Here is a 25434-nt window from a genome sequence, read left to right as displayed (position 1 = left end):
TTTTGACCTTCTAGGCTTTTCTTTCTCAAGCCACACTATTTGTCTTCCAGACAACACCTCCCGTCTATAAGGTGGAAAATATGAAAGCCCCCTTAGCTGCATGGTACGGTGGCAGGGACTGGCTTTCATCCCTTGAAGACGTAAACCTCGTACTGCCTCGTATCACCAACGTGACGTACAAAAAATACATTCCTGAGTTTACCCACTTCGATTTCATTTGGAGTGTGCAAGCGTATGAACAAGTGTACAAAGAAATTCTTGAACTGTTGGAGAGGAGCACCTAGAGTCAGACCAGCGGCAGAAATTGTTGGCTTCTCATTTGACATCTGGGGCTTTTTTTATTGAAAAAATAGGAAAAAAAAAATGGGAAAAACAAAAAGGCAAAGGAAAGGCTCATTAAAATGCTGCACTTCGATTGGACTGATGTTACTCTGGCAAGTGAGGAAAACAAACTAATCCAATGATCAGGAAAGCACATAGGATTTAGATTAAATAGGTTGAGATCCGAGCAGAAATCGGGCATGGCCCTTGGACCCTGAGTCTCCCAGTGCCTCACTCACGTGTGTTTCCAGCAACAAGAAATATCAGTGGAATTTGGACTCTGGTCATGGTTGAAGGCTCTGGTCTCCCTACGCTTGTGTTCTCAGCTGCAAACACCTGGAGAGCAGCTCAGCTCCCTCCTGAACACTGATGTTCCATGAGAGTAGGTGTGCTCAGATGGGACCACGTGGTGGGTAGGGCAATGAATCCTGCTGAGGTAGGTTTATCCACCTTCTAGTGACTCTTCCATGGCAAGAATCCAAACACCCTGACATTCATTGCTTTCCATTCTGAAGGGGCTAGAAACTTTGTGCCTGGAGGCAGCAAATAGAGCTTGTAGGTTTTTGTTTGTTGGGTTTTTTGGGGGAAGGAGGGTATGAGAATTGTCCATTTAGCAAACATAGAGAACATCTTTCTCAACTTCATGCTGGCTCAGGCAACACCAATCTTGCTCCTTCACGAAAGAATCATCAATAAACTCTACCAGAAAACACCATTTTGCACCATTGTAAGCAATGTTCCTAAAGCACAAACCCAGCTGGAAAGTCCACCTTTTGCCAACTCTGAGGAAATATTTTTGGTTTTCCTGTGTAGGAGAGGGAAGAAAAGTCTGATGGAAGCCAGTAATGAGTCTAACTCTCTTTCCAGCTTCTGGATTATACTTGTTAAAAATAGATTGGTTATTGGAGGAACTGTGAATTTGCCTGTTTGTGCGATTATATTCTTAAAAATGCTTAGCAGCAAGCTAAGGGCAAAGGATAGGGCCCTCTTTCCACAAAGATGTACAAATAGCAGTAGTAGTAGTAATAATAATAACAATAATAATAATAAAGTAGGATAGGGTCCACTGTGTGGTTGTGCTGCCTTAAGCCTCCAGAGGAGGATGGGAAGGGCTCAGCAGAGATGTCTTGCCACGTGCAGGCAAGGGAGAGCTACTTGTCCAATGCTTCCTCTGCTCAGGGATAACTTTCAGTGGTTTCTAACACTGGTTTTCAGTCTACCCATCCCTCACGATGCAACTAGCATCCTCCACCGCACGCCCCGTGGGGAAGAAAGGGCTGACAGAGGGCAGATCGAGGGGCATCAAGTCCAGCACAGCTGCTCTCCGGAGGCGAACACTGTGGATCTTGGGGGCACATTTCCATCCAAGTGTCTGGAGATGGTGAGACAGGGCTGTTGATGCACATCCTTGTAGGACAACTGCAGTAGATTCTGAGTTATCACCAAAGGTGACGGCTGTAAAGGTGTTTCACTACCCACTTTTACAGCTAGAACTGACCACAGAAGAAAACAGGATAGGGTGAGGTGACCTCAGGGTGTACGAATTAGGTTATAGGTTAGATATGATCTATCTGGAACAATGGTGATTAGCTACCTCACTTAGTATATTTGTAATGACTTCTTTGTATATTTGTAATGACATCTTTTTCCACGTGATAGTTATTTACGACAGAGCTCTGCCCCGGAGCAGTACACTTACGGGACTGCACTGTGTTCATGCCATGGATATCAACGCAAATGCAAAACAGCTTTTCTGTCTTTGCAAATAAACACCCAAAGCTTGGCAAGGCGTTTCCTCAAGAGACTTCCAGAAAACTTTCAAGAACTTCTCTGTATTTAGTTCAAAAGCACTAACTTTTTACTTCTGAAAGTATTTAAGAACTGGAAGGTTTAGTCTCTTCCGGATCGGGTTATAATGTTTCTGCCACTTCTGTAATTATCTGATGCAGCGTTTGTATTGCACTGTCTTCAGTCACTGGCAGTCGCCCATCATGGAGTGTTTGGGTGAAGTTCTCTCTCAGTCAGGTTCTGGAAGTGCTCTGCTCCAAAGGATTAACAGCTGTTGAAGAAGTTCATTTTGGAAGCGAACAGAACAGTGAATAATCGAGGTTCTTTTAGCATAAATATTGTGATGTTCTGTCATCTGTGATTGCCTTGATTAATAAATAGATTGAGCTACGTGGTGAGCCATGTTGATTCTGCCAGGACTGAAGTCCTTGTGTTTCTCAAGCCTGTCAGGCAATTCAAGAGTCCTCAGGCAGGTCCATGGTGATGGCGCAGGTCCATGGTGATGGCACAGGTCCATGGTGATGGCACAGGTCCACGGTGATGGCACAGGTTCAAGGTCAGGCTCGGACATCGGCATATGATGTTGAGGTTCAGATCAGCCCAATTTCTTGCCCTCAGACTTCACAACACAGCACAAGACCTCCACCCAGTGAATGTATTCCTGTCCCAGCAGTGCTCCCTTCTTATCCACCGTGCATGAGCAAACCAATCTCAGCCATACACCCACACATGTGGAGGATGTTCATCATTCAGACACTTAATTTTCTTCTACATGTGCTCATGCAAATCTATTCTTGATCTGCTTGCGTACAACGCGCAGCGCCAGAAGGGCTTAAAGGGTCACAACTCTTTCTAAATACAGCAGTTGCACCAAGTTTGCCGACCTGTAATTTTCTGTCACATTAAACGCAAAACAAGGCAACATACACGCAAACTGTGGAGCACATGGTCCTGTCCAGGCTGTCCACACTGGAGAGGTGGTGAGCACATCTGCTACAGCATCCTTCCCACATAAGGATTATGCACGGGCACATGCTTGAAGTGAAGTTGCACTTTTGTAGGTAATCACAGGATTGCTTTTGTGTCTGTTTTAAGCAATGAACTGGCCCGGATCGTTACTTAGAAACTGATTTGTGCCGGGGTTAATCTAGGGTAGAGTTTCATCGAGTAATGTCAACCAGTTCAACCAGGCAAGGTACAACCAGACAAGCACTGCTTTCTTCATCGGGTTCTTTACCTGAGCAAAGCTCTCCAAGGTTACTGCAAGGGAATGATGCTTATCTGGAAGGGAATACATAGGAGCTGATGTTCTGATATTGCTAAAATCAGAATTATATTCTCTTTCACTGTTCAGAATGCCAAGACCAGGTGAGAGTTAAGCATCTCCCTGCTTGTGACTGGTTTACCCTTGTGCTTGGCGAGAGACAACAGAGAGAAGGTAACAATCGGTGTCGTTGGCACGCAGTTTGGGGCAGCTTGTACATGCGTGAAAGCACCGGGAGAAACACCAGAGCAGGAGCTGGAGTAATGGTATGATTTGATAGCCGAGGACATGATTAACACCAATCAAACTGGTAAGCACGGAGGAATGTATTGCTCATGCCATGACGCACCACAGAGAAGGTGACTCATCAGCAAAGACCTGCACCTGTTAGCAGGACAGCGGTGGGGACATAGCACATTTCATGGGCTGTTTCTCTTCCTGTTATCTCAACAGCAACATGGGTTATAGTCCTGTGATAACTCAAACAAGAAAATGAAAAGCACGTAATAAGTTGCCTAATGTTTATGAAGAGCAAAGTTAACAAGAGGCAGAGGCAAAATATGATGTCGTTGTAATTTTTGTGTTAGAGGCCAAGAAAGAGTTGTTCTTCAGGCCTCAAGCAGAACCCATCAGGCATATGGAGGACTCAGTAGCCGGCAATCCTTGCCTTCCACGTCACATGCAGGTGACCTCAGCCAAGTCTCTTCAATTCACACATTTTGGCCCCTCTGAGAATGTGTGTGAGAGTGCTGAATGGTACTGTCTACTCAGTCAGAAAGTTAAATAGAATACCTTTCTGCTTCTAATCAGCCTTGTGTTTTCTTTTATTAGTTCCCACAACAATACTGTAAAAACATCATGTGATTTGGGTTATAAAGCTTCATTTTAAGATGTCCGTGACAGTCTATCTAATATTTGGTTGTGCACCCTACCATGTATGTTGTCCTTTACAATACAATTCTGTTAAGCACACAATCACGGCAGCATTGTGATGACATTGCTCTTCCCACCTTAAACCTGTGTGTCAAAACGCACAACTCTGGTCTCCTAACTTCAAGTAGTGGAGAGGTCGTCATTTCTCCCTTTGACTATGCTACACAAGAGTTTCTCAGTAAAAAGCTACCTGCTCTTTGTCGGAAAATTCTCTCCTTCCACAGTTATGATACGTACTGGTGCCAAATTGCACAGTAGCCTCAGCACTGATAGCCTCGTCCCATGGCCTGAGGATGCTGAAGAAGCATTTGCTCCCTTTCCAATCTCTATTAGTACCTAGTACTAGTACTCAGTACCTCCGCTAGGTAACTGCTACCCAGTAGAGGTAGAAGGCAGCAGACTTGACAGTTGATGGAGTAGCTGATCATACCAGTAAAAGATGAGGTGTCTTGAAGCTGCTGAAGTAAACCTGATGGTAAAGTAGAAAAACACAAGCTGGGTAGGAGTTTGTGCACCCATAAGGCGTTTTTTCAACTCCGCTTGGGACGTACGCTGAAATTGCCCTCTACACAACCTGTCATGTCCATCTCACGTAGTGGAATGTTTGTGCTCAGAGCAGCAGGAAGACATTTTCAAAGGCTCAAAGTTGACACAGGGACAGAAGTAAGGTAATGACACAGTGAAGTCTCTGGCCACACCCACTGACAGGAAGATGAATGTCCACACGCACTATCTCCATGTGCCGGTGGCTGTGGCACTGATAGAACATTACAGTCTGGTGGATGGAGTAACACACGCGTGTTCTGGGCTGTGTTTCACCGCTTGAGTACCGCTTGTAGGCTATGGCTGGTATGAACATTAGAAGTTAATCTAACGCATGAGCAGGAAACGCATACTCAAGCAGAGCATGTGGTAGCCAACCAAAAGCTCGGTCTTTTAGGTGGCTACCAAGCAGCTACAGAAAGGCGTAGGTTGTGAAGGTGGAGGTGGAGAATGAATACCTTTACTCTGTGCAATACCTGTTGCTTCAGCCAAACGGAGGCCCAGCACAAGCCCTCCTCTGTCCTACCATCCATCGGCAAGATCCTAAGCCTGGTAATTTTCCAGAAAATGTTGCAGAGGTTTTGCATGTTTCCAGCTAAGATACAATACTGCTTGGGTGTAAGGGCTACGTGAAGGTTGTCTGGGCTACTGTCAGTTCTGATGAGTGGTGTAATCACCAAGCGTGACCCACCGAAGCAGCCACTGAAGCCTGACCTGTCCTTGGTGGGTCTATGGAGAGGCCGTTACGCTCCCAAGGCATTGTGAAGCTGATGGAGCCCAAGTCTTTTCTTTGCCCCAGGAACTCTTCTAAGGTGCACTCCCAAGGGCTCCTGGGAGATAAGAAATTACCCTTTATAAAGAAAACCTTTAGACATTTTTTTACTGTGGGTATCACAAGCTTAAGGCGCAACTCCATAGCTTAAATTCCTCGCTGTACCACTCTGGCTGCTTTTGGAAACAAACATTTGCAAGCACGAATATCATGATCACATGGCCAAGCAGAGGAAGTTATCAAAGATATGACCGGCACGCACAACGCTTAATTGGAGGACATGTGACGCGGTCCAGCGTGGTGCTAATGTAGTAGGGCTCTGACACAATGCGCTCCTTTTAACACCGGTGTTGGTAGAGCCACCATCACTCACACCACCAGCCTGATCGGATACGGCAGAGGGCTCAGCTTGGTAATGTATCTTCCTCTGCATAATTCAGATTTGCATTGAAGGTGAAAAAGCATCGACTGCTTTTTTTCTTGGTTACTTGCTTCTGGGTAATACCGTCGAGAGGGTTACTGGGAGTATTTCCGAGAGCTGTTATGTCTCGCTGTGTGGGAGAGCCATTGGGAGGAGGAAGGGAGGGAAAGAGTAACCAGATCACTAGTGAGATCCACAACTCATGCTAATGGCTGAAGTTAAGATCTGACTTTTAAGATTCTTGCTAAGAATTAGAAATCATATGTAATTTTAACTGTGTAAATTAAGAATAGATCTATGCTCAGGACAGGAGCCTCTAAGGTGATCAAAAAGTTTCCGTTGTTTTCAGACTATGCTTATTTCATAAACAGTCTTTTTATAGGGCTCTGCTAGTTTCAGTTTATAGGATCCTTGTGTTAATAGTAGCTTCTGGCTGCGTAAGTTGAGTAATAAAGAAACAGCATAGACATAGCCATAGCCCAGCCAAAGTAGACGTGTTCCTTGTGTAGTCTAAGCTCTTAATTCAGATTGATTTCTTCTGTTTGACAATTTGTCCCATGACATTTTCTATAGCTTTAGTTCTTGCATTACAAAGCTGTTTCTCTTCCTTTTACTACTAAAAGTGAAAAAATGGGTCTTGCCTGGTACCAGATCCCGTCTGTACAGAGCCTTTTGTGGGCTTTAAATTCCCAGCTGGAACTGGGAATCCTCTCCACTTCCTTGACCCAAACCTTGACATATGGTATTCAAATAGAGAAAGAACTTACCCCATCGTAACCAAGCAGAAATGTGTTTTTAACAATAACAATAACAATAACGATAACGATAACGATAACGATAACAATAACGATAACGATAACGAACAATACTAAATTTTACAGAGACACGAGATGTGGCTGTTCATTGCAAGCCTGGTTTTGATGCAAGCACTTGTGAACTCAGCAGATGTCACCCAGCGGAAAATGGTTAAAAATCTCGAGACTACCATGAACATTGTAAGTCAGAAGTTTGGCTTTCTGCTCTGTTTGAAAGTTTGCAGGTATTTATCTTGGGGAGAGAGGGATGGAGAGTATGTATGTGGAGAGGGCTCAGGTCACCGTGTGCGCTGGCGTTGTTGAGCAGTATGATATGATGTTGCCTCCACATCACCATTAACAAACCCTGCTTCCTGAAGGAGGTCGCTTCCTCCCAGCAGTATTAAGCGCAATTATCAGCAGATCATGTAGAGAAGGGAGAAATCCCAGCCTGGATTTGATCAGCCATCTTCCTGGAAGGCAGAAGGTTCCGTACGACTCCTCCTCTTCAGCCGCAGCAGGTTGTTAAGGGTCGTGTTCAGGCAAGCCCTGAAATTCTCTGAAGGTGGGTTTAGGTGGATCCAAGATGCCGGCAATAAAATTGCTGAAATGAACCTCTTCTGTCAAACTTGTGACAAAATGTGTGCACAGAGATGTGTAGGTAGGGTCACAGCTGGATTACAGCAGACTGAGACTTCCCAGTCTGTGGAGTTTTCAGCATAAATATAGTCAGCCTCCCTTGGCACGTTTGATACGCCCCACCGTCTTATCTGCTCTGTGCATTGGCTCAGAGCATGACATGACATGTCCTGCCGCTCGTGTCAGCTGTCAGTAAATCATTTTGGTTTCAGTCTTTGCTTTTGGAAACATTTCAAAGGCATGTGCTGCCGAATGCTGTGGGAGAGCCTGCTGCCACCCAGCTCCCCTCTGGCTCGAGGGCCTCTCCTCTTTCCTCAGGCATCTCACTGAGGGGGACAGAGCATCCTTTCTCAGAAAAGTCCTCAGATGTCTGGAGAGAGCAGAAAAACACAGCTGTTGCAGTGTTTTGGCTTTGCAAAGGCATCTGAGCTGGTGAGGGATGCGCTCTTTGAGTAAAATGAGAACCTCAGCTACGGAAAGCTTTCGACCTGGGTTTTTCTTTCTGCAGAGTGAAATCATCAGACACGCAGGGTACCCCAGCGAGGAGTATGAAGTCCTGACTCATGACGGCTACTATCTCAGCCTGAACAGAATTCCTCATGGGATAGAAAATCCTGGGAACGTAGGTAAGGCTTTATTTCACAGTTTGCCAGACCAGGGGAGTACTTACTGTCAGAGCAAAAATACTGAATCCATGGTAATTCTCCAATTTACAGCCTCGCCTTTAGCAACCAGCATAGAAAAGCGTGCATGCAACAGAGCAACCACCCTTCATATCAAGCAGCGACTTGGTTTTAAGGCTAAAAGAGTGCAGACATTTAATTTTTTAAGCGAGCTTGTCATTTATTTTTTTTCCCCTTATATTTGTGACTTTGGGGTTTGAATGATCTCAAGGATCAGTCTCTATACCTGAGCTTTCACACGGTTGTCATCAGCAGCCACAGAGCTGAGCTTGTGGGGATGAGCACCTGGGCTCTGAAAGTCTTAGGAGGGACATCCACAGCCCTCCAGCCTGAAACAACCAGGGCAACCACCGCAAGACAGCCACGGCAAGGATTTCTTTACCAGGAGACGTCATTAAAATGTGCATTGTATGTTCTCTGGCAGTGCAAGAAAAGGGGTTTGTTGGTCTGAATTTGGGGTGAGTCAGAAGAGAAATTTTGGTTCAATGACATGTGTTATTTCTTTCATATCCAGGGGCGAAGCCAGTTGTGTTTCTCCAACATGGGTTATTGGCAGAAGGCAGTAACTGGGTGGAAAATCTCGCTAACAACAGCCTTGGCTTCATACTAGCAGACGCTGGCTATGACGTCTGGGTGGGCAACAACCGAGGGACAAGCTGGTCCCGGAGACACCAGTACCTTACAGATAACCAGGTCAAATTCTGGAATTTCAGGTGGGCTGGAGTGGATTACAAACGCATGACAAACTTCTCTGCCTGTCACTAAGATCTAGGCAGAGGTGAGAGCACGCAAGCAGACAAGTCAGAGCATCTAATCCCTGGGTACAGCCTCCTCCAGACCTCCCAGTGATGTGCCCGGGGAGAACAGAGGTACCTGCGCAGACCTTCCTGCTGACGGTGCCAACACCTTGCTGCAGCTGCCCAGCCCTGCCAAGAGCAGGGACCCCCATCCTGTGGTGACATCAGCACTGTCTTGAGACCTCCACAGGGACCTCCCCAGCCAAGTCCCCCACAGCAAGGTGTCCACACGCACCACTGCCAACTCCCCTTCTAGACACCGTCCACAGAAACCTTGACCCCAAGAATGGCATTTTAAGTTGCTGCTGCCTCTCCAGAGCTCATCTTCAGGCCAGGCCTGGATTTCCCAAGCTCATAAACATGCTTTCAGTACAAAAAAGGCAATAAAGCAGGTCTGTATTTCACAGTGTCACGCTAAAAGGCACGGGGGCAGGAACTGGCATTCCATTTCCTTCAGGGAAGGAGCATCTCTAGGAGAAGAGCTGGTGCTGTGGTCCTGATGAGAGCAAGCTCTGGACCTGCAGAGCTGCTGTCTATTGCACTTGAAAGCCCAGCTGGCCAAGCTCTGCACAGTTGCTTTGCAGCTAACCATGGTTATGGGAGGAATAAGACTTTTCAGAGAAGAATGAGGCCATGGCAGGAGGGATGTATTCATACGCTGTGCGGTTTCACCCATGACAGGGCTCTCCTACCTCACAGGACTTCTCTCCTGTAAAATCAACCCCAGATGCTAAGCCCTTCAGCGTAGGAGCAACACAAGGCAGCCAAAATTCACGGGTAATTTTGCTCCTCTGGCAATACCTTATAACCAACGCACTCCTCTTGTGTTGCAGCTTTCATGAAATGGCAATGTACGACCTCCCAGCCATGATTGACTTCGTTCTAGAGAAGACGGGGCAGCAGCAGATCTATTACGTCGGCCACTCCCAGGGCTGCTCAATTGGTGCGTTAGAAGGGTTGCACATCACATTGCCTGGACCCCCTTGACAATGTTCATTTTACTGTTCATAAGCAGAAAGCAGAGAGGTCCATCTCAGTGAGCTGCCAAAAAGGCACATTATGTAGATGATGTCCTGCAGTGACAAGTCCCACAGAAGCCGTGCTTTCCACACAAGGCCTCTTGGAGGACCAGCATGTTCCTAGGGTAGTAAGAAAGCTGCTGGTGACCTCAGTAAGCTCCTCGCTGCAGCTGGAGCAACTATAATTCAACCTAGAAAACTGAATTGCAGTGTCCACTCCAAAACCAAAAGCCTTTTGCATGGCTGGCTGCTTCTTTTCAGTAGTTGGGCCACCAGAGGTCTGAGATAACCTCTGTGATGAGGATACGCTTTAGCAGTGGTTGATAGAAGATGACCGTACTGTTCCCTTCTCCTGGTGAATGGAGCAGGACTTCCCATCAGTGGTAGTCAGCAAAGTGCCTCATCGCTCACTTCTAACCACACGAATAACAGTGTTGACTCCTTTTGGACATCTCTAGCACTAGCATTAAGCAGAAAGGTGATAAGTGATCCCAGATTTCTAATTGAAGCTAATGGGCAGCGGATGCAAGCGAATCCTTGGATTAAGCACCTGCAGAAAGACCAGCCAAGTCACAGGTTGTTTTTTCTGTTTTCTCAGCATTGATTGCATTTTCATCCATGCCAGAACTGGCTCAGAGAGTGAAAATGTTTTTCGCGCTGGCTCCAGCCGTGACATTCAAGTATGCCAAAAGTCCTCTTGTGAAAATCGCCCTCTTTCTGCACGGGCAGCCCCAGGTGATTCAGGTAGGTCGTGCCCCCATTTTCTCTTACCCTGAAGACACCAGTGCTAGAAGACATGCCAGTCGCAGTCCCAAGGGCTATGTGCTGTGCCAGAAAGCAATTAATTCCTGCTGGCTTTAAGCACAGGTACGATTTCGGGTGCATGTGTGCTCCTGCATGGCCACTTTGCCATGTGGATGTTGAGTCACCCTCCACCCGCCGAACCTTCGGGTGTTGAAACAGGTCTTTCTGTGAGGGCATTTATTGAATTCCCAGGAAGACCACCCAGAGATGAGCAGCTTCATTGTGATGATTTTAATTTTTAACGGCAGTGAAAAACTAACCCAATGCTTGGAGGAGCTGGGGGGGCGGGGAGGGGGAGCGGGGAAGGAGAGCCCCAAATATCAATATCCCTGGCATGCATTCAACCAGATCCCCTCCTGCAATGAGCTGTGCACACCTCAGTATGGTGGGAGAGCAAAAGGAGTGGGTTTGACTTCTGTGAGCACCCTGTGCTGCATGTCCCCTCACCACCCAGCCGGTGGGACAGCTAACGGGGACAGTGGCCAGCAGCAGGTCAGGGGAGGCAGGCCGGGAGCTAGGCTGCAGGAAGGGAAATGCAAGAAATGAGCCTTGTCCTTTGTTTCTGCAGCTTTTCCTTGGCAAAACGGACGCCACGCTGCGGATAAGGAAGCTGTCGAAGTACCTCCCCAGGCTGTGCAGATACCCACTGATGTACAAACCCTGTGGCAGACTTTTCTCCCTGCTGGGCGGCAACAATGAAAAGAACCTCAACGTGGTGGGTGCGCCGCCCCGCGTGGGGTGAGGGAGCCAGAGCCCCAGGGTGGGTGGCTTGGGAGCCACCAGCAGCACCCACTGACATTGTCCAACCCAACCACTGCTCAGGCTGATAGGGCCACTCACCCCTGGGTTCATGGGCAAGCAGACACTGTGCCAGATCCCTCTCTCGCTGCTTCTCCTCCTCAAGATAGAAAAAGTCCCCAGGCTCTGCTGGGTGGGTGTCAGTGGCCAGGTGGCACTTGACAGCATCTCTGCCTGTCACCAAGAGCAGCTGTACCTCCCACCACAGCCCTGGGATGCAGTCCCTGCTCCAACCTTCCCTACATCGGGTCTGCTGAAGAGCATCTCGATGATCACAGGCAGGCACTAAGGCCTTGAGCACAGTCCCTGTGCGCCCAACTGAGGTATCCCCAGGACACCTCATCCTTCAGTGCCATCTCGGCTGAGAGAGCTGGGGTTGTTTAGCCTGGAGAAGAGGAGGCTGAGGGGAGACCTTATTACTCTCTACAACTACCTGAAAGGAGGTTGTGGAGAGGAGGGAGCTGGGCTCTTCTCCCAAGTGACAGAGGACAGGACAAGGGGGAATGGCCTGAAGCTCCGTCAGGGGAGGTTCAGGTTGGATATCAGAAAAAAATTCTTCACAGTAAGAGTCATTGGGTACCGGAACAGCTGCCCAGGGAGGGGGTCGAGTCGCCTTCCCTGGAGGTGTTTAAGGAATGGGTGGATGAAGTGCTGAGGGACATGGTTTAGGGAGTGTTAGGAATGGTTGGACTCGATGATCCAATGGGTCCTTTCCAACCTTGTGATTCTGTGATTCTGTGATCTCCTCCCAGAGCTGTCTCAGAGCAATTGATTTTTAACGAAAATTATATTGCTGACTCTGAGCCCTCTGGGCAGTGTGAGTCAGCTGTGGGTGCTTCAGGAAACACGTAATACGGCAACTGCTCTCCTTGCTCCAATTCATTGGAAAGCAATGATAACTGAACACGATTCTTTGCAGACACGGCTGGACGTGTACACATCTCACTATCCAGATGGGACATCTGTCAAAACTGTGTTACACTGGGCCCAGGTAGGTTCCATGAAATGCTTCACCTCTGGGATGGTCCCTTGACCAAGAGTCTGGTGTGTCCAGGGCACATGTGAGAGGGGGGATCTTGGACATCAGCAGCTCATGAGAAAGAAAAAGCAAGAAAGTGGGTGTACAGAAGGACTGGATGGAGGATGAGCTGCCCTGGTCCCTCTGGGGAACAGGGGACATTGGGGTGTGTGCCAGGCAGGACAAGGGAAGGGATGGGGAGGCTGGGACCAGACCAGTTTGGGGCCCCCAGGGATCCCCAAAGCAGAGTGAGCATGGAAACACCATGGTGATGGCCAGTGGGGGCCAGGGCATACGAGAGAGGCTGGGCGAGCTGAGACGAGGAGGCAAAAGGGGATCCAACGGCATGTCCCCCTGCCCAAAGCAGTCCTGGGGATGCCAGGGACAGACTCTGCCAGTCTGAGCGATCTGCTGTAGCCGCAGCATTGGCCCTGCTGGAAACAGATAGAAGACACCCACCCTGGTGCCCCCTTGCAGAGCCAAGTTATAGGTAACAGAGAAGGCAAAAAAAAGATCTTTATAATCAATGAAACTATTGTGCAGGATTCTGAGCTTTCATCCCTGGAACAGAAGCAACTCTATAATAACTGGGCTCACTGATGTCTCTGTAATCTGAGCCCAAAATGCGATGAGAAGGCAAGGATCATCAGGTTGTTGGAGGAAAACATGACAATGTGAAGTCCTCCAGCAGCGTGCTGCACACACAGCTTGTAATGAGACGTTCGAGGGCACGAGTCCTGCAGTGGGGCAGCCAAGGAGGCACAAGCAACACCATGGTTTGTTGACCCATAGCTAGGGACAGGCATGGAGCTGGAATTGAAAGCATCACCCTGTTAAAAAAGGTGGAAAGTCTAGATTTGCAGGGATGCCACCTCCTGTGTCAGCACCCTCTTGTGATGTGGCCCCTTGAGGAGGCCAGGAAATGCATGCAGTGGTGCTCACCAGCTTCTCACCACAGGTGTATCCTCTCCTCCCAGGTGCTGAAATCAGAGGAATTCAAAGCCTTTGACTATGGTAGAAAAAACCCAGCTGTGTACCACCAGGTAGGAGGCTGGAAATGCCAGAGGGGCTCTCCTAAGGGGTGTGGGGATGGGTTGGATTGCACGAGTTGACCACAACAGTCGTTCCTCAGAGCCCACTCTGTCCCTCCAGGAGAAGCCGCCTTTCTACCAGGTGGAGAAGATGCCTGTGGCCACCGCGGTGTGGTCAGGGGGCGCGGACATTGTGGCTGACTGGAGGGATGTCCGCCGGCTGCTGCCCCGCATCCCTCATCTTGTCTCCTATGGCCACATCCCCACATATAGCCACTGGGACTTCATCTGGGGTTTGGATGCTCCCAAGAACCTCTACAGCAGCATCCTGGACCTGATGGACAGGTTCCAGTAGAGACGCGGATGGCCTGGCCCCTCTCACTCAGCTGGGACAACCTGAGGGACGTGTCCTGCTGTCCCCCTCCTCCTGCTGGCCAGACACACTCATGGTGATGGTTCTTCTCCTGCATCCCTGGATCACCAGGGTTTGTCCCTGACTCTCCTTGAAACTGCTGAAGAGAGCTATTGCTTTGCTGATTTGCAGGGCAGAGGGGAGTGAGATGAAGGTCTGGTGGCCACTCCACACCAGCGGCCACATCAAAGCCCATGTGTGCAGCAAGGGTGTGTGGGGGAGAGCAAGCTGGCCATTATGTCTCAGCCACTCTTTGCCTATCGGGGGGACCGAACTGGCCCCTGGCCACCCCCTCCTGCGTATCAACGCAAGTATGAAGGGTTACACCATGGCCACAGAACAAAGCATCAGAGGTGATCCTCAAAGCAGAAATAGTAATAAGATTTGTGAATACAAATCAATATGTGTTGTACTTGGATGATTTAGGGATGTGAAAACGGTGGGTTTTGTTTGTTAAGACATGGCTTGATGTATCACCCTGGAGTTTTTAGCTGGGCCGAACGATACCCCAGACATTCTCATTCCAGAATGGACTCTAAGAGGATGAGAGGAGCGCATCATAATCAGAGCTCCCTCTCAGCTGGTCTGAGACCCCTACCAGTGTCAACATAACATCACGGATCCGATCCCTATGAATACCAGAGCGCCTGCAAAAACTTCACCTGCAGCAACTTCATGGGAACATCTAAAAAGACTTCATCACTGAACCCAGACAGGTGGTACAGTCCCTCACAAATCCTTATAGGAAATTAATATTGGTCTGGGCTTAAACTTATACCCTTGACTTAGAATGTTAACGTTATAGGCAATAAGCTAACTGCAGTTAGTTTAGTCAGCGCAGTTCTGAGTCCTACTCTGTCCATGTTGGGGTGTGACAATGGTGCAAGAGATGCAGCATGATGCAGCACGTGGGGCTTCCCACTTAGATTCCCACCCATTCAGTTGGTCTATGGACGCATGTTGAAGTGAAGAACGTGGTGAGACTTCTCAACCACTCGGGGTAAATAAAATGGCCAGATCTGCAGGAGAAACCAAAAATAAGAGAGATTGCAGCCATTCCAAAAGGGACACACTGGAAGATTTTGTCACTGAACCTCGAACAGGTTGTACAGTCCCTCACAAACCCTTATAGAAATTAATATTGGTCTGGGCTTAAGCTTACACCCTTGACTTAGAATTGTAACATTATAGGTAATAAACTAACTGATTAAGTGCAGTTCTGAGTCCTACTCTGTCTCCGTCGTGGTGCGACAGTCCTCTCTCACGGGCTTGGGGCACTGTGTGGGAAGGGCATCCCCAGGGACGGCAGTGGTGGAGCCGCATCTCAGGCTGTGCCAAGGGGATGAGGGGACTGATGCCATGAAAAGCCAGACTCAGTAATCAATGCCAATTTGATTATTAGGTAAGGTATTCTTCAATGCGATGCCGGGCATGCAGGGGATCGCTCCATATAACGTGTGTCACGTCCAGTGCTGTTCACCAAGGCGATAAACAGTCAAAGCACACATACCCACCACTTTTCCTAGAACAGTTGTATCTATTAAAATCAGTTCCCAGAATTTATTTACATGAGCTTCCTCCCCTTGGTGCACACGCCCTGCCCTCTGGGGGTCTTCTTCAGGCGTCTGTGGATGAAGGCTTTAGATCCTTCTCACAGCTGAACTTTCCAGCTCTCTTCATTGCACATGCTCTTGGACTTCTTGGGCTCCTCTTCAAAGTTGCATCTGGTCCTAGCTGGTTATTTCTCCTGTTATCATTGCGCTAGTCCCTGTTATCGGGCTTAATTAGATACAGTCACATTCTTTCCCATTCTTTATAACCGCAGCCTTGCTAAAAGTCCTTAGTTAAGCACAAGCATCCAGGCACAGTCCAGATAAAAGTTACTATTTAAAAGTGGGGGGTTGGAACTGGATGATCTTTAAGGTCCCTTCCAACCCAAACTATTCTATGATTCTGTCAGAGGAGATCTTACAGAGACCTTCGAGTACCTGAAGGGGGAAAGCTGGAGAGGGGCTGTTCACAAAGGCTTGTGGTGACAGGATGAGGGGGAACAGGTACAAACTGGAGAGGGGCAGATTTAGACTGGACATTAGGAAGAATTTCTTCACAATGAGGGTGGTGAGGCCCTGGCACAGGTTTCCCAGGAAAGGTGTGGCTGCCCCATCCCTGGAGGTGTTCAAGGCCAGGTTGGATGGGCCTTGGGTACCTGAGCCAGTGGGAGGTTGGAACTGGATGATCTTCAAGGTCCCTTCCAACCCCAACTATTCTATGATTCCACTATTCAAGCTAACCCTACATTTTAATCCCAAAATCTATACATAATACTCAAATACATAATAGGTTAGCAACTTGTTACAAACAATTTCTTCCTTCACCCTCTCAGTCACTCAGCTGGGACAACCTGAGGGATGCGTCCCTGAACACACTCTCGTCGATGGTTCTCCTTGCGCACCCCTCAGTGCCAGGTTTGCCCCTCTTGGGGCGGGGGCTCCGTGCAGCAGGGTAGCCCTGGGGCGCTGAGGCCAGGGAACGGGGGGCTCTCGCTGCAAGAAAGACATTTAGCTCCTGGAGTGTGTCCAGAGGTGGTCAACAACACTGCGGAAGAGGCTGGAGAAAAAGTGTTAGGAGGAGCGGCTGAGAGAGCTGGGGTTGTTTAGCCTTGAGAAGAGGAGGCTGAGGGGAGACCGTATTGCTCTCTACAACTACCTGAAAGGAGGTTGTGGAGAGGAGGGAGCTGGGCTCTTCTCCCAAGTGACTGAGGACAGGACAAGGGGAATGGCCTCAAGCTCTGCCAGGGGAGGGTCAGACTGGACATCAGGAAAACATTTTCCACAGAAAGGGTCATCGGGCCCTGGAACAGCTGTGCAGGAAGAGGGTGGAGCCCCATCCCTGGAGGGGTTTAAAGGACGGGCAGACGAGGCGCACAGAGACACGGTGTAGTGGCAGATGGAATGGTTGGACTCGATGACCCAAGAGGTCTTTTCCAGCCTGGTGATTCTATGTCGCTATGACTCTACGACCCCGTCGCGTCCACGGCGGCTGCAGGGACGGGGCGCCCAGCGCTCAGGCTGCCGCGAGGGGGTCGCAGCCCAGACGAGGGTCCCGCCTGTTCGCGCAGTCCCCGACAAGAGATCGCTCCCCTTCGAGGGGCGCTCGGGCTCCGCCCTGCACGGCCGCGCCCCGCGGGGGCTGCGGGACCCTCACCGGGCACGGGGGGCGGGGCGAGCGCGGGGGCGGGGCCTTTTCTGGAGGGGGCGTGGTCATGGGCGGGGCGAGCGCGGGGGCGGGGCCTGGGGTGGATGGGCGGGGGCGCAGACGTGGGGGACGATCGAGGCGGGGGCGTGGTTTAGCACAGGGCGGGGGTGGTCTGAGTGGACGGAACTGGGGGAGGGGCGGGGCCTGGGGGAGGGGCGTAAGGGCAGGGCCACCGTGCAGGGGCGGGGCCGAGCGGGGGGCGGGGCCTGATGGGGCGTGGCCGTCGAGCAGGAGGTGGTGGGTGGGTGGGGCCCGCGGGGGGCGTGGCCTGGCGCAGGGCCCGGGCGGCCTCGGGCGCCATGGAGGCCGGCGGCGGGCGGCGGGTGGTGGCGGTGGGCGCTGGGCTGGCGGGGCTGGCGGCGGCGCAGCGGCTCCGCGGTCACGGCTCGCTGCGGGTGCTGGAGGCGACGCCCCGCGTCGGAGGCCGCGTCTGCACCCGCCCCTTCGGTACGGGGCGGTGGGGCCGAGTGGGGTCTCCGCGGGGCGCCCGCCACGGGATGACCCACGGCCCTCCGTCCCTCCCGCAGCGTCGGGGCTGGCGGAGATGGGCGCGCACTGGATCCACGGGCCCTCGCCGGCGAACCCCGTTTTCCGCCTGGCCGCCGGGTACGGGCTGCTGGGCCCCGGGGCCGCCGAGGAGGAGAACCAGCGCGCCGAGACGCGGGGCCACCCCCCGCCGCCCGCCGTCACCTACGGCTCGGGGCGGGTGCTGAGCCCGGGGGCCGTAAGCGAGGCCCGCCGCCTCTTCGACGACCTCCTGGCCGCCGCCTGCACCTTCGGGGGCGCCGCGGAGCTGCCGGCGCCCAGCGTGGGGCAGTTCCTGCGGGCGGAGATCGCGCGGCGGCTCCCGGCCCCGGGCGGCAGCGGGGCCGCCCGGCAGCTGCAGCTCGCCATCCTCGCCGCCTGCCTCAAGCTGGAGTGCTGCATCAGCGGCAGCCACAGCATGGACCTGGTGGCCCTGGAGCCCTTCGGGGAGTACGTGTCCCTGCCCGGGCTGGACTGCACCTTCCCGGGGTAAGCGTGGGGCTCTGGAAGGGGGCGCGGAAGAGCACTTCGGGGGCGCCTCGTCCCCAGTGGCACCTTCTCCCGCAGCGGCTACAGCAGCTTACTCGACCGCATGCTCTCGGATCTGCCCGATGACACCGTCCTGCTCAACAAGGCAGTGAGGACGATCCGGTGGCAAGGGTCCTTCCATGAGGAAGGGGATGAAGCCAGGGATTTCCCCATCCAGGTGGAGTGCGAGGATGGAGACATCTTCCTTGCTGACCACGTCATCATCACCGTCCCTCTGGGTGAGGACACCAACACCTTTCCTTGCCCTGCCTGTCCCCTCCAGCTGGTTGGCATGGAGATGGACACACAGAGGGCAGGGACTCACCCAAACCTGGGGAGGGAAAAGCATCTCAGACCTGTATAGGAGCCCCGCAAACAGAGCTGCCCCACCTTCTGCCTGCAGGTTTCCTCAAGAAACACCACAAAGACTTCTTCCAGCCTCCCCTGCCAGAGCAGAAAGCAGAGGCCATTCGCCGCCTAGGTTTTGGCACCAACAACAAGATCTTTCTGGAGTTTGAGCAGCCCTTCTGGGAACCCCAGCAGCAGTTCCTCAAAGTGGTGTGGGAGGACGAGTCACCTCTTGAGGAGCCCAGCACCAACCTGGAGGCCAACTGGTTCAAGAAGCTCATCGGATTTGTGGTCCTACAACCTCCAGAGCAGTATGTGATGGCAGTGTCAGCGAAGGGGCATCGCGCGCTGGGGGTGGTCAGCATCTTCCAGGCAACGTGAAGGAGAATCTTGGTCATGCCTGGAACTTCAAGACCTTCTCTGGGTTGCTGGTGGCCTGTGACACAGTGGTGCTCCCAGGGCAAGGAAGGCACCACGTGCAGGGGGGAGGGGGTGGCAGGGAGCTCTTGGCATCTTTCCTCCCCAGGCATGGGCACGTCCTCTGTGGCTTCATTGCGGGGAAGGAGTCGGAGTACATGGAGACTCTGAGCGACATGGAGGTTCTCAACACCATGACAGACATGCTCCGCACACTGACAGGTAAAGCCACCCTTGTCACCCCAGTTCCTCCAGGGAAACATGCACGGCATGTCTGGATCCCACCCAAAATCCATGCTTGCAGGCAACCTGCATCTGCCTGCTCCCCGGAGTGTACTCAGGTCCAAGTGGCACAGCGCACCCTACACATGGGGCTCCTACACCTACGTGGCTGTCGGCAGCTCGGGGGCGGACATCGACACACTGGCTCAGCCCCTGCCGCAGGACCCCAAGGACTCCAGGGTAACTGTTTTAGGCCTGGGGGGATGCAGGAAGGAAGCAGGACCCACAGGGCATGGGAACAGGCAGACAGGGATGGGAATGGGCACCTCAGGGCTTGAGAAGCACAGAGAGGTGGCTCTCTTTGGGAGTCACCAACTGATCCCCCTGTGGCTCTTCTTGATGAGTTCCACGGGGGTGGGAGGAACCATTTCTATAAAACTTAGGGACACAGAGATCCTTCCAACACTTCACAGGCACAGGGTGGGACTCTAAGGATGGGAAGGTGCCTGCTCCTCACTCTCTACATGGCTGCTGAAGGGGTCATGCATCTTCTTCACAATGAGGGTGGGAAGGCCCTGGCCCAGGTTGCCCAGGGAAGCTGTGGCTGCCCCATCCCTGGAGGGGTTCTAGGCCAGGTTGGATGGGCCTTGGGCAGCCTGATCTGGTGGGAGGTGTCCCTGCCCATGGCAGGGGGGTTGGAACTGAATGGGCTTTAAGGTCCCTTCCAACTAAAACCATTCTGATTCCATGATCTGCAGGGAACCCAAGAGCAGGGGGAGGAGACCAGTTTAGCCCAAAGCTGGTGTCCCCGCTGGGTTGGGGCAGGCAGCAGGTGCCCCACACTCACCTCTCACCTTCATGCAGCCTCTGCAGCTCCTCTTTGCTGGCGAGGCCACCCACCGCACCTTCTACTCCACCACCCACGGGGCCCTAGAGTCGGGCTGGCGAGAAGCTGAGCGCCTCAACGAGCTCTTCGGGACACCCGGCCCCGCTCCTTGCCTCTGAAGCAGGAAAATAAAACCCGTGCCTCGCGTGTGGGTGCTGCTCAGCCTCCTTTATTGAGAATCCTCCCCGGCGGAGGCGCCTCTCTCTCTGTCTGCAGGGGCACAAGGACGCAGCTCTCGGCTCGGGGCGGCGCCCTCAGTACCAGTTGGTGCTGGCGATCAGGAAGCGGCTGTCGTCCAGCGGGTCCTGCGCTGGGCCCGGGGGCGGCGAAGGCTGCGCTGGGCCCGGGGGCGGCAGCTGCGGGGCAGCGGGCGGAGGCTGAGGGGCTGCGGGCGTCTGCGGCCCGGGCTGTGGGCCTGAAGACGTCGCGGGGCCCCCGCGGGACTCGGCACCGCCAGGAGCCCCCGCCGGACCCCCGACGGGCGGCGACCCCCGCAACTCCGCCATGGCGCTGCGCGAGCGGCTGAGGGGGCACCGCGACCCCCGGAACGGGCGCTGCCGGTGACGTAAGCAACAGGCGCCGATCCGCGCGCGGGGCGGGAGGAAGCTCCGCCCCCCGCGCGAGACGCACGGAAACACGCCCCCCCGCGTGATGCAATCAGTAGGCGCCGCCATGCGCGGCTGGGCGGCGGTGTTGCGGGCCGCGGCGGGGCCCGGGCCCGGGCCGCTCGGGCTCCGGGAACGCTTCGATTTCGGCGGCCGCGCGGTGGCCTCTTGGTTCCCGGGGCACATGGCAAAAGGTGAGGGTGGGCGCGGGGGGGCCGGCAGCCCGCGCCAGCCTCGCCGCGCCGCTCACCCCGCGCCCTTGCAGGGCTGCGGCAGATGCGGGACTCCCTGCGGCGCGCCGACTGCCTCGTCGAGGTGCACGACGCTCGCATATCCTCTAGTGCCGCATTTCATTCCCCGAGGCGGCGGGGATCCCCCTGTCCCCACCTCCTCTCCCTCCGGGCCTTCTCTTCTCCCGGTTCCGCAGGCCCCCGTAAACGCCTACGTCCCCCCCGGTGCCGCCCCGGCACGTTGCCGTTTTCCTTAGCGCTGCTCACATCCCGCTGTCGGGCCGGAACCCCATGCTGCAGGAGGCGCTGGGCATCCGCCCCCACGTCCTGGTGCTGAACAAGATGGACCTGGCTGATCCCCGACGGCAGTCGGTGAGCACTGCGGCAGAGCTGGCTGCCTGCACGCCTGTGCGTCACTTCTGCCTGTTATAGAATCACTAGGTTGTAAAAGATCATCAGCTCCAACCATACCTGTCCACTAGCACCTCAATCATGTCCCCATGCACCTCATCTATCTGCCTTTTAAACACCTCCAGGAATGGGGACTCAACCACCTGCCTGGACAGCCTCTGCCAGTGCTTGAGAACCCTTTCTGTTAAGAAATTTTTCCTGACGTCCAACCTAAACTTCCCCTGGTGCAACTTGAGGCTATTTTCTCTCATCCTATCACTTGGGAGAAAAGACCAACACCCACCTCTCTACAACCTCATTTCAGGCAGCGTAGATGGTGATAAGGCCTCCCCTCAGCCTCCTCTTCTCCATGCAATCCCAGTTCCTCCAGCCCCTTCACCAGCTTCATTGCTCTTCTCTTCATCATTTTCCCCTTCAGGCAGTCTTGGAGCACCTGAAGCAGCAGGGATGCCTACATGTTGTCTTCACAGACTGCCAGCGAGATAGCAGTGTCAAAAAGGTAATGGGCTGTCACTGTGCCCAGCCTGTCTGGTCACTGCCAGCAGCTGGAGGCCACAGGGCTCTCCCAGCCCCATGGAGAGGCCTCGGTGCCCCACTGTGGGGAGGCGACAGGGGCTGCTCCAGAGCCGTCTTCACTTCCAGCCTGCTCAAGGCGACCTGTCCTCTGCTTGGCCCAGTTTGGTGCTTCCTCCTGGCCCAGCACCCTCCAAGCAAGCAGCTGTTGCCAGCCAGGCACGGCGCTGCTGTGAAAACCCTTTGTGTTTCTCTGCAGATTATTCCCTTGGTTGCTGAGCTGGTGGATAAAAGCCCACGCTACCACAGGGCTGAGGTGAGATGTGGAGCGAGGCTGATGGTGTGTGCGCAGGGTGTCAGGTGGCCCTCTACAGCCCCAAGCTGCCCGCACACGTGCCGGAAGCGCCAGCGAAGGCCAGGCTGTGTGGCTGTCACAGCTTCTGTTGCTCTTTGTATGGGCGCCTCATAACCAGCTGCTCCCTGACCGTGTCCTCCTCGCTTCCAGAATGCTGCATACAGTATCATGGTGATTGGTGTGCCCAACGTGGGCAAGTCCTCGCTCATCAACTCGCTGCGGAGGCTGCACCTCAAAAAAGGTATTCCTCCGTCGTGGCTTGGGGAGGAGCTGCTGGAGCAGCCACAGAGCAGGCAGCGGGGCAGAGAGTTGCTCGTTTTGGTGACTTTGTCTCTCCTTTCTTGGAAGGAAAGGCCACTGCAGTAGGTGGTGAGCCAGGCATCACCAAGGCGGTTCTGACCAGAATCCAGGTACCGTCCCCATGGTGCAGCCGGCTGGGTGGCTGCTGACCTCCCTGCATCCTCTCTCAGGAGCTCTTGAGAACCTCCTGAGGCACGCAGAGCAGATCGCAAAGGGTTGCTTGGCTCCCTTTTCTAGGGAGACCTTAACAAAGATTTCAACACTGTGTCAGAGTCTGTGGTCCTAACAGCCCTGTCTCGCCCCACCCCAGGTGTGTGAGAAGCCCCTCATGTACCTGGTGGACACGCCAGGCGTGCTGCCGCCGAGGCTGGGGGATGTGGAGACGGGCATGAAGCTGGCGCTGTGTGGTGAGGTGGCAGTGCTGGCTGGGGGCGCTCCCAAAACATGGGTTTAAGCCCTGGAACCTGAGGCCAGGGCAGGATCTGCTGCTCCTGGCCCCCCACGCCGGCACATGCTGCTGTATAGGCAGCGTGTGGACGGTAGAGGGGAAGGTCAGAGCTCAGATCAGGCTGGGAGCAGCTGGGGCTTGACCCTCTTTTCCAGGAGCCATCCGTGACCACCTGGTGGGGGAGGACATCATGGCCGACTATCTCCTGTACGCCCTGAACAAGCGGCAGCAGTTCGGGTGAGCTGGGGGGAACCAGTCAGGTCCCTGGGCTGCATCCGCTGCCTGGAGTCCCACGTGGGCAGTGGAGAGGCTGTCCCCGGGGAGCTTGGGTGGAAGTGATGCCCACAGGGTCTGAGCCACCTCCCTGGTCCCTGGGCAGGTACGTGCAGCGCTACGGGCTGGCTGAGGCCTGCGATGACATCAAGGTCCTGCTGAGACACGTGGCCCTCGCCCAGGGCAGGACACAGAAGGTGAAGGTGCTGACCGGCACAGGTGAGCACTCAGGGGGCTCTCGGTGGCCTGGGGCACAGGGGCCAGGCTTTTGGGGTGATTCTAGGTTCTACTGATGCCTCTTTCCACATCCACCGCTCCTGTCTCCAGGGAACGTCAACGTGACGATGCTCAGCTACCCGGCTGCTGCCTACGAGTTCCTGCGGGATTTCCGGGCGGGACGTCTGGGTAGGGTGACGCTGGACTGATGCCCTTCCACCTGTGCCAGCGGAGGGAGCCTCTGCCAGGGCAGCTGCCCGTTTCAGCCCCCGGGCTGCTGTGAGGGGCCGAGATTCCGGTGGCAGGGACAAGGCTGTGCCAGGATGGCTGTGCCACCGTGCGGAGCAAGGCCCGAGTCACAGCTAGGCCAGAGCACCTGGAGAGCCGATTCCGTCACCGTGGTCGTGCCCCTCTCTCCTCGGTGAAATAAACGCTCGGCAGGACGGGGGCGGTGTTCGTCCCGGGGTCCCCGTCCGCAAGCGCCGCATCAGCCACATCTGCTTTCGGCCCAGCTTTATTGCCGCCGCCTCGTCCTCCGGCCGCCGCAGACCCGGGGGTGGGGGCGGGAACGGGGCGGGCGGGGGGGCGCCCGGGGGACGGCGGGGGGAGCCGGGGAGGCGTCGCGCCGGGCCCGTCAGCGGCGCAGGGTGGCGGCGAGCGGCCAGAGCCAGGGCACGGCCCATCCCGGCTCGGTGGCCGCCGCGGCGGAGGTCCAGGCGCCGCCCGTCCAGTTGCCGTCGCGGCGCTCCACGCTTTCGCCCGGCTCGGGCCGCCCGTGGAACCCGGCCCGGCGCAGGGCGGCCCCCGCCGCCGCCGCCCCCGCCGCCACCCGCAGCGCCGAGCCGTACCGGGTCGCCTTGGCCCGCCCGCGGGCGGCTCCCCGCGCCGCGCCCCGCGCCCCGCCGCGCCCGCCCTTGCCGGCCACGGGCTCGCAGAGCGCGGCCGCCAGCAGCACCAGCGCCCAGCCCGCCGCCAGCCGCCGCCGCATCGCGCAGACCTGCTCGGGGGAGAAGCCCCGCTCAGCGCCGCCGCCGCCGGCCCCGGGCGCACACGGGGCTGGCACACGCGTGCATGCCAGGCTGGCACACGGGAGCGCACAGTGCTTGCACATGCATGCATGCAGTGCCGGCGCGGCCGAGCACACGGCGCCGGCACACGGGTGCCCATAGTGCTTGCAAACGCGTGTGCAAGCGCGCGAGCACACGGTGCCTCTAGATGCGTGCACGTAGTCCTTGCACAGACGTGCACACGGCGCTTGCACACGCGAGCACACAGTGCTTGTAGATGCATGCACGTAGTCCTTGCACAGACGTGCACACGGCGCTTGCACACGCGTGCAGACAGCACTTACACACACATGCACACGGTGCTTGTAGATGGAGCACACTACACTTGCACACCCGTGCCCACGATGCTGACACGCCCGTGCTCCCCCCGCACGGTGCACGCCCCGGGCCACCGCCCCCGCCCGCGCTCTCACCGGGCGCGGGGCCGCCGCTCTCTCGCTCCGCTCCGCCTCTCGGCGCCGCCGCGCTCCCGTCCCCGGGCTCCCCCCGCGCGAGGGCAGCGGGGCGGCGGCGGCGGCGGGAGGAGCCAGCGCCCCGCGGCGCCTCCGAGCAGCCCCACGCGTGGCCCGGGGCCTCGGGCGGCGGCGCCGGTCCAGCAGCGGGGATGGGGCGAGGCGCGGGAATCTCGGCCACGGGGCGGTGCGAGGCCTCTCGGCCAATGGGGAAAAAGCGGGTCGTGGGGCGGGGCCACCTCAGTCAGTGAGCGGGCCACCCACTCGGTGGGCGGGGCCTTGCATCTTCTGCCAATGGAAAGGCGGGGGCGTGGTCTCTTCCACCAATGGGCGGCCCCTTTTCCCA

The 25434-nt window shown here is 54.7% G+C and overlaps 5 protein-coding genes across 6 annotated transcripts in view; 4 read left to right on the top strand and 1 right to left on the bottom strand.

Moving 5' to 3' along the window:
• The window catches only part of LOC104060049 (lipase member M), an 11667-nt gene extending 9176 nt beyond the window's left edge, over positions 1-2491 (top strand). Inside the window, exon 10 of the mRNA XM_009561786.2 lies at positions 51-2491. Coding sequence (XP_009560081.2) covers positions 51-284 — 234 coding nt within the window. The 3' untranslated portion in view covers positions 285-2491. The remainder of the gene's footprint in view (positions 1-50) is intronic.
• Positions 2492-7174: 4683 nt separating this feature from the next.
• Positions 7175-16556, top strand: LOC104060050 (lysosomal acid lipase/cholesteryl ester hydrolase). Its single transcript, XM_009561787.2, has 8 exons — positions 7175-8101; positions 8673-8871; positions 9789-9898; positions 10573-10718; positions 11347-11493; positions 12496-12567; positions 13572-13637; positions 13747-16556. The coding sequence occupies exons 1-8, from the start codon at positions 7915-7917 to the stop codon at positions 13978-13980; spliced, it is 1161 nt and encodes a 386-aa protein (XP_009560082.2). The 5' UTR covers positions 7175-7914; the 3' UTR covers positions 13981-16556.
• A 1013-nt stretch (positions 16557-17569) lies between these two features.
• PAOX (polyamine oxidase) lies at positions 17570-20342 on the top strand. Its single transcript, XM_054071713.1, has 7 exons — positions 17570-17739; positions 17820-18306; positions 18385-18584; positions 18749-19004; positions 19220-19332; positions 19415-19572; positions 20197-20342. The coding sequence occupies exons 1-7, from the start codon at positions 17592-17594 to the stop codon at positions 20335-20337; spliced, it is 1503 nt and encodes a 500-aa protein (XP_053927688.1). The 5' UTR covers positions 17570-17591; the 3' UTR covers positions 20338-20342.
• Positions 20343-20869: 527 nt separating this feature from the next.
• On the top strand, positions 20870-24068 carry MTG1 (mitochondrial ribosome associated GTPase 1). Of its 2 annotated transcripts, XM_054071715.1 has the most exons (11): positions 20870-21017; positions 21089-21155; positions 21323-21425; positions 21883-21963; positions 22237-22293; positions 22483-22573; positions 22681-22742; positions 22943-23039; positions 23236-23317; positions 23460-23572; positions 23681-24060. In XM_054071715.1, the coding sequence occupies exons 1-11, from the start codon at positions 20870-20872 to the stop codon at positions 23776-23778; spliced, it is 999 nt and encodes a 332-aa protein (XP_053927690.1). In that variant the 3' UTR covers positions 23779-24060. The 2 variants fall into 2 exon arrangements, with proteins under 2 accessions (XP_053927690.1, XP_053927689.1); XM_054071714.1 differs by lacking the exons at positions 20870-21017; positions 21089-21155 and having other exon boundaries at positions 21162-22293; positions 23681-24068.
• A 135-nt stretch (positions 24069-24203) lies between these two features.
• Positions 24204-25259, bottom strand: SPRN (shadow of prion protein). The gene is made up of 2 exons (XM_054071717.1): positions 25050-25259; positions 24204-24566 (listed from the first exon to the last, which is right to left on the bottom strand). The coding sequence occupies exon 2, from the start codon at positions 24555-24557 to the stop codon at positions 24204-24206; it is 354 nt and encodes a 117-aa protein (XP_053927692.1). The 5' UTR covers positions 24558-24566; positions 25050-25259.
• Between the last annotated feature and the right edge of the window lie 175 nt (positions 25260-25434).

Source organism: Cuculus canorus, chromosome 7, assembly GCF_017976375.1.
Source record: "Cuculus canorus isolate bCucCan1 chromosome 7, bCucCan1.pri, whole genome shotgun sequence".
In the NCBI taxonomy this organism is placed as follows: Eukaryota; Metazoa; Chordata; class Aves; order Cuculiformes; family Cuculidae; genus Cuculus; species Cuculus canorus.
This window is presented reverse-complemented; position numbering and strand designations above follow the sequence as displayed.